General features: G+C 38.9%; 1 protein-coding gene across 2 annotated transcripts; it reads left to right on the plus strand.

Moving 5' to 3' along the window:
- Positions 1-1,498: 1,498 nt before the first annotated feature.
- On the plus strand, positions 1,499-9,694 carry LOC131221292 (anthocyanidin 3-O-glucosyltransferase 2-like). 2 transcript variants are annotated; one of them, XR_009159180.1, is made up of 2 exons: positions 1,499-3,092; positions 9,559-9,694. XR_009159180.1 is itself a non-coding variant. In XM_058216495.1 (1 exon), the coding sequence occupies exon 1, from the start codon at positions 1,579-1,581 to the stop codon at positions 3,007-3,009; it is 1,431 nt and encodes a 476-aa protein (XP_058072478.1). In that variant the 5' UTR covers positions 1,499-1,578; the 3' UTR covers positions 3,010-3,153. The 2 variants fall into 2 exon arrangements, 1 of the variants encoding a protein (XP_058072478.1); XM_058216495.1 differs by lacking the exon at positions 9,559-9,694 and having other exon boundaries at positions 1,499-3,153.
- The last annotated feature ends 449 nt before the right edge of the window (positions 9,695-10,143 follow it).

Consider the following 10,143-nt stretch of genomic DNA (forward strand, 5'->3'; position numbering starts at 1 on the left):
CAGGACAACTGTGATCCATACAACTGAGACCCATATAACAGGACAACTAAGACCCATATAACAGGACAACTGCGATCCATACAACTGAGACCCATATAACAGGACAATTAAGACACATATAACAAGACAACTGCGACCACGACCCATATAATAGGATAATTGGGATCCATATAATAGGACAACTGCGATCCATACAACTGTGACCTATATAACAGAACAACTAAAACCCATATAACACGACAACTGTGACCGCAACCCATATAACAAGATAACTGCGACCCATATAAAACAGGACAACTGCAATCTATCCAACTGAGAGCCATATAACAGGACAACTAAGACCCATATAACATGACAACTACGATTCATACAACTGCGGCCCATTTGGGTTGTGGTTTGCATGGGTCGTCGTGGTTTGCATGGGTTGTAGTTGTCATGTTATATGGGTCATGGTTGTCATGTTGTATGAATCGTGGTGTTCAACGTGTTTAATTCCTTTTTAACCAAACCATTGGTACCATAGCTTAAGGCCCACAATGGGGTTATCCGATCCATCCACCTTGTCAGCCAGCTCGGTGTGAGCCCAAAAAATCCTAACTTGGGCAATGTCCACTTCTAATAAACATCATAGTGAGCCTGTAAACTTTCAACAATCACCATTATTTTCTATTTTGTGGGCCATAAAAGCACTGGATCAAGCTGATATTTGGGCCCTAGCCTTAAAATGACACGACAAAAAGGATGAGCAGAATGAATTATACACATACATTAGCGTGGGCCCATTTTGGTCGTGGTTTGCATGAGTCGTAGTTGCCATGTTATATGGGTCGTGGTTATCATGTTGTATGGATCGTGGTTTTGACTGTGTTCATTTCCTTTTCTACCAAACCATTGGTACCATAGCTTAAGGCCCACAATGGAGGTGATCCAATCCATCCACCTTGTCGGCCAACTTATCGTGGGTCTAAAAAGTCCTGACTTGGGCAGTGTCCACTTTTAACAAGGATCACAGTGAGCCTGAAAAGTTTCAACAGTGGGTTCCATTGTCACCATTATTTTCTATTATGTGGCTCATACGAGCTCTGGCTAAGGCTGATATTTGGACCCTAGCCATAAAATGACACGATAAAAAGGATGGGCGGCATGTATTATACACAAACATCAACGTGGGCCTCACAAGTTTGGTCCTTGTCTATGCACAAGAAAAAAAAAATTATACACATCACTTTCTTGGCATTAAATATAACGTAACTTCTTATTCTCAAAAAAATTGTACAACTACGGAAAGGAAAGAAGGATAAGGACATTTTGGTTTAAATAATTTTTGAAAGTATGTCTGGAGGCCCTTCTTGAATACACGGTATTCTGTGGAACTTCGAAGCAAGTACGGTCAATTTCCCTTAAGAAAACCATACGTCACGGCGGCCCCTTGAACCCCTGCATGGTCTCCACGTCTTCCCAGTACGTGCCACTGTAAGCTTACGGTGAGAATTAAAGAGCCTGGCGCTGTGGTTGGAGGGTGTTGTCCCCGATTCCCTATCTATACTCCACGGAAAGAGTGTCGAGAGAGAGAGAGAGATGGAGGAAATGAGTCTAGTGATCTTGCCAATCCCAGGAATCGGGCACTTGATCTCTACCGTGGAATTAGCAAAGCGGCTTGTGAAGCAGAAGCCTTTCTCTATCACAATCCACATGATGCGCTTTCCTTTACAAGACACCGACGCCTACATCAAATCCGTTGCCGCCTCTGGCCTCAACATCCAATTCGTCGACCTCCCTTCGATCCAGATCCCACCCTCCCTGGAGACATGCATGCCTTTATTCACTGAAAACCACAAGCTCCTCGTCAAGGACGCCATCACAAGAATCCGCGCCTCGACGAAAACCCGTGCGGCCGCATTGACCATCGACCTCTTCATGACCACCATGATCGACGTGGCAATGGAGCTTGGCATCCCTGCATACATGTACTTCACATCCGGCACAGACTTTCTAGCGCTCATGCTCTGTCTCCGGATCCTCCATACCCAGATACCCTGCGAGTTCCATGAATTCCAAGGAGAAATAGATATTCCTGGGATGCGGCCGTTGCCTCCCAACATCATGCCAACGCCACTGATGAACAAGAAAAAGGAGATGTATACATGGTTTGTCGACCACGGCCGAAGATTCCGAGAAACACAAGGAATCATCATCAACACATTTGCCAAGCTAGAGCCGGCTCCACTTGAAGCGGTGGCCAACGGACGATGTTTGCCCGACCACGCCACTTCACCTCTCTACCCAGTGGGACCATTGATCGCTCTCGACGACAAATCCCAATCCAAATCAAGCGGCTTGATTGAGTGGCTAGACCAGCAACCACACGCATCGGTCGTCTTCCTCTGCTTCGGAAGCAGGGGCTCCTTTTACCCACAGCAGGTGAAGGAGATGGCACTGGGGCTGGAGAAGAGCGGGCACCGGTTCCTTTGGTCGCTGCGGTGCCCTTCATCAGAGAATCCCAGCATGGCGGTTGATGCGCATTTGGACCAGGTCTTGCCGGATGGTTTCTTGGATAGGACCAAAGGGCGGGGATTGGTGTGGCCGTCTTGGGTGCCGCAAATGGCAATCCTCGCCCATCCGGCGGTTGGAGGCTTTGTTTCGCACTGTGGCTGGAATTCGATCTTAGAGAGCTTATGGTTTGGAGTACCTATATTGGCATGGCCTCTGTACGCCGAGCAGAGGCTCAATGCTTTCCAGCTGGTGAAGGATTACGGTCTGGCTGCGGAACTGAGGTTGGATTTTGACGGAGATGGGTTGGTTAGCGCGGAAGAGTTAGAACGGGGAGTAAGGTGTTTGATGGAAGACTCTGAGGAAGGGGTGAAAGTGAGGAAGAGAATGAAGGAGATGGGAGAGGCGAGTAGGAATTCTGTGAAAGATGGGGGCTCTTCCTTTGCTTCCTTGGAGCGTCTTGCGGACATACTCAGCCATGGTTCAACCTTTACTAAAACTGACGAGATAGCAACGTAGAGCCATGAGAATCTGAATATGGTAGAGCTATAGGTCTGCAGATCATGTACCAGGTTGAGATATCAATCTGGGCCGTGTATCTGGTAAGCATTGTAATGAATAAATTCGTGGATTATTTATAGGACCACTTTCCATGTATACTTAGTCCAAATGTTACCACTGATGTCATGTCCCTGGGTACTTGTTACGTGGGCCACAGTTTACAAAAAAAATCATCTAGGATTGTAAAGCCTGGCCAAGCTCTTGCAATCTGTGCACCAGTTTCTAAGATTATATGGACCACAATTGTATAGTTCTTGATTTAAGTCATATTCTACATTACTCAATAATAAATTTAACTATTTTAACTATTTATTAAATTTTATTATTTTTAATTTACAATAATTAAATATCAAGTCAAGCCAGGTTGGACCTTCAAATCAACCCGATCTACTTGAACCTTGTTTGCAGTTGAATTATTACATTCCATTATTTTTATTGTTGCTTGAATTTGGATAAGCGGCTCATGCTTACAGGTGTGTGAGCACCTACACCAAGAGTAAATTAAAGACAATAGGGGCGCCGGTTATGGCCAGAACCCTTTGAAGCCTAAGCCCAGGGAATGGGCTTATCACAAAAATGAAGCTTTATTTAGGGTTTTTGTCCTTACTTTCTTCGATAGCATTGGATTTATTTATAGGATGCTTGGGTGGCTTATGACACAGCATATGTTGATGAAATACTACGGCTCCCCATATCCTAATATGATATGATATATGCTTTGGGTATGGTCTTACGCGACCTTTTCCTCTCTTGGCATGAGGTGGGATTCTCTCTAGAGATCCCGCTTCATAGGCCGACCTTGATCAAGTCAACTCGGTAGGTGAGTCATGTATCTAAGCTCTGACCTCGGGCCTCAGCTTGGTGTTAGCCCTTCAAGGTCTGCTCTTCTCACAATTTATGCATTGATGGCTTAAGGAATTCATTCGGGTAACTCTTATTCAGTGTTACCTCAAGATTCCCCCTTTATGGTTGGTTGCAAGTCTTATTTAGCAGGTCAGTTCTATTTTCTCCATATAGTTGCCCCTTACTTTCAAGTTCAACGTTTGCAGTTAGATGAACTAACCAGTATTTTCTAAGTCTTGAGTAAAATTTTCGAACTCTTTTTGAAGATCAATATGATATGTATCTGAATGTATTCGAGAGTATTAAATAAGATATAAAGTAATTTTTGAAAATCTAGGTTTAGTTAATTAGTAGATTTTTTTAATAAAGTTTTTCTTAATGAATTGATTAATAGAAAGTTTAAACATTAATTGAGTTTACTTCACAATTCACGTTTAACTTATATTCCATGCAGTTAACTTAAAATACTAGTTTTAACTTGATAATTATTGTTCATGCTGTGATCTAGACGTCTTCACTAGACCGATGTGCACCTGCAAAAGTAAACAACAATGAAGACTCTGACTTCAGCAGGGGACCCTCCGATGCCAAAGGTAGTGCAGGCAAACTGGGTCCAGTAGAACGTAGGGTTTCTGGTGTGTTTTGTGCGTACCTTTCACCGTAGGTTGGGTTCCTATTTATAGTTGCTTGGTACTAGTTGCATATATGATAATCTCCCCACTTAGTAGGTATGTATTATAGAGGGGATCTACTCCGAGACTCAAGGCATTATCATTGGCGAAGATCTCAGGGAGTTGGTCCTCATATAAGAATGAGATCTCCAGGTGGTCAGCTCCCGACGAAACCATGGTCGATAGTTGATGCTGACCTCCAAGTCGGGGTGGTTAGCTTTCGAGAAGTTCGAGATCGATGCTCGGCCTCGACCTTACAATTAAACTGGTCATGGTCCATGGTCGGTCTCCGATGAACAAGTTTGACCCCATAATCTAACCGGTCGAGGTTCTGTGGACCGAGTAGAATATTGAGTGTGGTCGAGACCTGCCTTTGAGGTCAGGTCGATACTCAAGACTTGCTCGCTGGTTATAATAGCAAGATAGTCATGGTCGAAGCCATCATAGGTGGTCGGGACTCGGGTCGTTAGTGGAGGTCGAACTCAATAGTGAAGGTTGAGCTCTCCTCCGCCTTCCATGTTCTTTCTCATGGAGTGAGCTGACTTCCTTATGTTGGTCGTCTGGGTGGCGAAGACCCAGTTCTCCACCTCCTCTATGCTTAACATTCCTCCTCATGTTAGTTGTTGCACTTGGTCCATTTTTGCCCATAACAGTAGCCTCTTACTTCCGAGTGCTCTTCAAAGGCTAAAGAAGTAAATGGATCGTGAGATTTTTCTCAAGGACTGGAGTTCGTGTGTAAGTGGTAGAGGTCAGAAGTACTCATCATTATGGCAGATGAGAGTAGCCTTTTTAAGAGAAATCAGATACTCTTGATGAAGTCAGAAAAATTCTAAAACGAATTCATACTGAAAAAGAGATGTCTGTGATCAAAATTAGAAGTGATCATGGCACAGAGTTCGAAAATAACATTTTTGAGAAGTACTGTGATGATCATGGTATATCTCATAAGTTCTCTGCTCCTAAGACACCTCAACAAAATGGAATTGTTGAGAGAAAAAATAGAGTTCTACAGGAAATGGCTAGTGTAATGTTAAACAACATAAAACTACCAAAAAAATTATATGCTGAAGCTGTTAATACTACATGTTATATTATAAATCGAGTTTATATTAGAAAATTAAAAAGTAAAACAACTTATGAACTATGGTTTAATAAAAAAGTTCACTGTTAAATATTTTAGGACTTTTGGAAGTAAATGTTTCATTTTACGTGACCGAGAAAATTTAAGAAAGTTTGAAACTAAGAGTGATGAGAGAATATTCTTGGGTTATGCTCGTAATAATCAAGCATATCGTGTTCTTAACAAAAGAACAAGTATGATTAAGGAATCTATCAATGTTGTAATTGATGATCACCTAATCACACCCACACCAAGTCAAGATGATGATGAAGTCAATATAATTGATATATCTGACTCTTCATCAAGATCAGTTGATACTGAAGTAAGATTAGTTAAAGACCATCCGACTGATCTAATACTTGATTACCATAGCACTGGTGTACAGACTAGAAAACAATTAGAAAATATTTGTAATTATGTCTGTTTCACTTCCCAAATTGAACCGGCCAATATAAATGAAGCACTTACTGATGAAAGTTGGATAATTGTCATACAAGAAGAACTAAATCAATTTATCAAAAATGATGTGTGGTACTTGGTTTCTAGACCTTTTGATAAACATATCATTGGAACCAAATGGATTTTTAAAAATTAAACTGATGAATTAGGTAATATTATAAAAAATAAGGCTCGACTGGTTGTACAAGGATACACGCAAATAGGAGTTATATTGATTACGATGAAACCTTTTCACCAGTTGCTCGCCTTGAATCCATAAGATTATTTATTTCGATTGCATGCTATATAAAATTTAAAATATATCAAATGGATGTCAAAAGTGCATTTCTAAATGGTGACTTACATGAGGAGGTTTATTTTGAACAACCCAAGGGTTTTAAGGACCTCAAATCTCCAAATCATGTATACCGTCTTAAAAAGACACTTTGTGGTTTGAAACAAGCTCCCAGAGCATGGTATGAAAAATTAACTAAATTTTTACTTAGTCATAACTTCAATATGGGTAGTGTTGATAAAACTTTATTCATCAAAAAATATAACGATATCTACTAATAGTACAGATCTATGTTGACGACATAATTTTTGGATCTACATGCACTAACTTATCTATTGAGTTTGCAGATCTGATAAAATCCAAGTTTGAAATGAGTATGGTTAGTGAACTAAACTACTTTCTTGAATTACAAGTTAAGCAACATGAAGATGGTATATTCATCTCACAAATCAAAGATGCCTTAAATCTTGTATAAAGGTTTGGATTTGAGAATGGAAAGAAGTTCGATACTCCAATGAGTATAACTCTTAAACTCTCAAAAGATTAATCAGGTAAAAGTGTAGACTCCCGTTTATATCGAAGTATGATTTGGTAGTCTCTTATACTTAACTATTAGTAGACCCGATATTACATTTAGTGTTGGAATATGTGCCCGATATCAATCCAATCTTAAAGAATCTCATCTAATTGTTGTTAAGCAGATAATCAGATGTGTTGTAAGTTTAGCTAATTTAGGACTTTGGTATTCACATGATACATCCGTACAAATTGTCGGATATACAGATGCAGACTGGACTGAAAATATTGACGATAGAAAATCTACATGCGGTGGATGTTTCTACATAGGGAACTACTTAGTTTCATTCTCAGTAAGAAATAAAACTCTATCACTCTCCACTACTAAAGCTGAATATATTGCAGCTGGTAACGCCTGCACTCAACTCATTTGGATGAAAAGAATATTAGTCGATTATGGAATTGCGCAAGATACAATGATATTGTATTGCGATAATTCAAGCACAATTAGCATTTTAAAAAATCCAATCTAACATTCTCGTACAAAACATATTGATATTAGATACCATTATATTCGAGAACTTGTTGAAGATAAGAGTGTTATGATAGAATATATTCAAACTAGAAAGCAACTTGCTGACATTTTGACCAAACTGCTTGACAGGAATAGATTTTCAAATTTAAAGAATGATATTGGTTTTGTGTTATTAATTAAGTATTTATACATTTGTTTGTTTCTTGTTTATAATTAATTAAATGCATATAATACTAATAATATAATGATAAATTTTAAAAAAATATATTTATTTTTTTTGGTTCTTCGATGGGTCATGGACGTGCTCGACCAGTCGAACCCTCGACAGGTTGAGTACACTACTCGACTGATCGAGGACCGCAGGATTTCACCTCTAAAAAGTGAAAAATCATTTTTTCTTCATTTTTATCTTCTTCTTCGACTCGTTAGTGGCCCTCTCGACGAACCCATCTCCAAATCTAGCTTTTTAAGTGGCTATTTTTCTATTTCTTCCAAGATTTAAGTACTTCCTTGCTAGCTAATCTATCATTTGGGTTTATTGTTGTTTCTAAACCCTTTTTGGTGTGAGATTTGTGGAAAATCTGATATATCCACAATCACATTACTTTCTTTAGTTATTTCTTGAGCAATCATTAAATGGAGCATCATACTAAACGTGCGACTACACGAGAAACTCTTCGTAGTTCGTCATCTAGGCTGACTTCATCTAATGCGAGAACCCTAAAGGGTTTCGAAGAAAATTAAGACCAAATTGGAGATTTCAACCCAAGAGACATAATTATTAAGCGTAGTGTAAATGTTGTTCACATTTATCCATTCAATCTTATTCCTTTGCTTTCTAATGTTGATTGGGGAGACATTTTGGGTTGCGGCGGCAAAGCTTACCGTTTCATTGCACAATGCATGTATGCATCAATTTGTGAAGTGTCCCAAGAAAATCTAACCTTTACAATTAAATTTATGGAAGGGAACTTCATTGTAGACCACCATCTAATCTCAACCTTAACTACGATTGTTGTTGCGGAGGATGGAATTCCTCTTGAAAATTTAACTGATAGAATGTCCCATTCAGAATAGCTAGCGATTATGCATAAACTGTGTTGGTTTAATGCGGAATGGCATTCCGGTAATGCGTTGTATGCCAATCAAATGATGCCTCGATTTCAAGTTCTTCACCATATCTTTACGTCCAATTGTATCCTCGATCAGGGAATAAGTCAGAACTTACTCCCTTCATGGATAATATTCTTCACTCTATTATTTCTGGGGTACAAGTGTGTCTTCCTTCTCTTATTTGCTATATCATAATTCAGTTTCATCATCATCTTGGTCATGACTCTATTCCCTTTAAATATCTTATGACTTGTATTGCCTTATATTGTAATGTTCCTATTCCTACATCTGAGGCACTCGACTCAGTATTACCATTCAATAATGCTAATATTCACAAGATGAATCTGAAATATCTTCCGGGTTAGCGAGATGTGGAAGAAAAGGAAGCACCTACACCACCAGAAGACACATCTATGGATGATATCTTTGCTGAACTCGACGAGTTAGATGATCCAGATTATCTAGATTTTTAGCTTTCATAGGTTGATGATCAACTCAATTCAATGAAAGAGAAGGTCACGACATTATGGGTTTCACAGGATAACCTAGCTATGAAGTACATGAAGAAGTACTTCCACCGAATTACAAAGAGTTTGCATCAGATGGATCCTTTCATGCATGCTCCTTCTTTCTAAGGATCTAACTAAGTTCTTTTTTACTTATTTTCATCTATGGGGTTGTATAACTAATATTTTACTTGGTTTGTTCGATAACTGTTCTTAACTCTACTTGAATGATTGTTTCCTACCTTTGACATTTTAATATGCTACTTCATATGCTTTCTTATATATTCCAGTGATTATTCATATGCTTTTCTTTATGGTAATAATCCTTCTTCCCTTGTCAACTTGTGACAAAAATGGGGAGAAATGGCTATATTATGAATATATTATGCATGTGAATGAATATATGCTATGATGTATGAGAATGTTGAATGTCATAGTTGCTTGGAGAATGTTAATGGATATATGAACAGGAAGAGTACAACTTGAGGGGGAGTACTAATTTTTGCAATCTTCAACTACACCATGAGTTCAAGAATATAGGTAAACATTCTGATTCATGTATCACTAAGTGTTTTGTCATAAAATTGATAAAGGGGGAGATTATAAGTGCTATTATGTTTAAAACACATATTACACCTAGTTTGTGAAATTTCATCTTGTCAAAAAACCTTAGCATATTGTTGTTTAAGTTAAAGTCAAGCTTATATTCAAGTTAAAGATTAGCTTATGTTCAAGTTAAAGTCAAGCTTATGTTCAAGTTGAAGACTAGCTTATGTTCAAGTTGAAGTCCAGCTAAAGTTCAAGTCACGCGGATCAAGATGGAAAGTTCACCTTCAAGTGTAAGTTCAAGTTCTACTAAAAATGCTAGTAGAAGATCAAGCTTTATCGACAAGTTCCTCATACTGATGAATCAACTAGCAGAAGATCAAGCCCCTTTGAAAACTTTGAGTTTCTAATCCTATGAAGTTCAATCTATATAGGTATTTTAAACCCTAGAAAGACCTTAGGTTTAGGGGCTTTCGAAACATATTTAATTGGGTTTTTATGCTTATAAT

Source organism: Magnolia sinica, chromosome 12, assembly GCF_029962835.1.
Source record: "Magnolia sinica isolate HGM2019 chromosome 12, MsV1, whole genome shotgun sequence".
In the NCBI taxonomy this organism is placed as follows: Eukaryota; Viridiplantae; Streptophyta; class Magnoliopsida; order Magnoliales; family Magnoliaceae; genus Magnolia; species Magnolia sinica.

Coding starts and splice junctions, on each gene's coding strand:
- LOC131221292 (XM_058216495.1), top strand. CDS start 1,579: ATGGAGGAAATGAGTCTAGTGATCTTGCCAATCCCAGGAATCGGGCAC.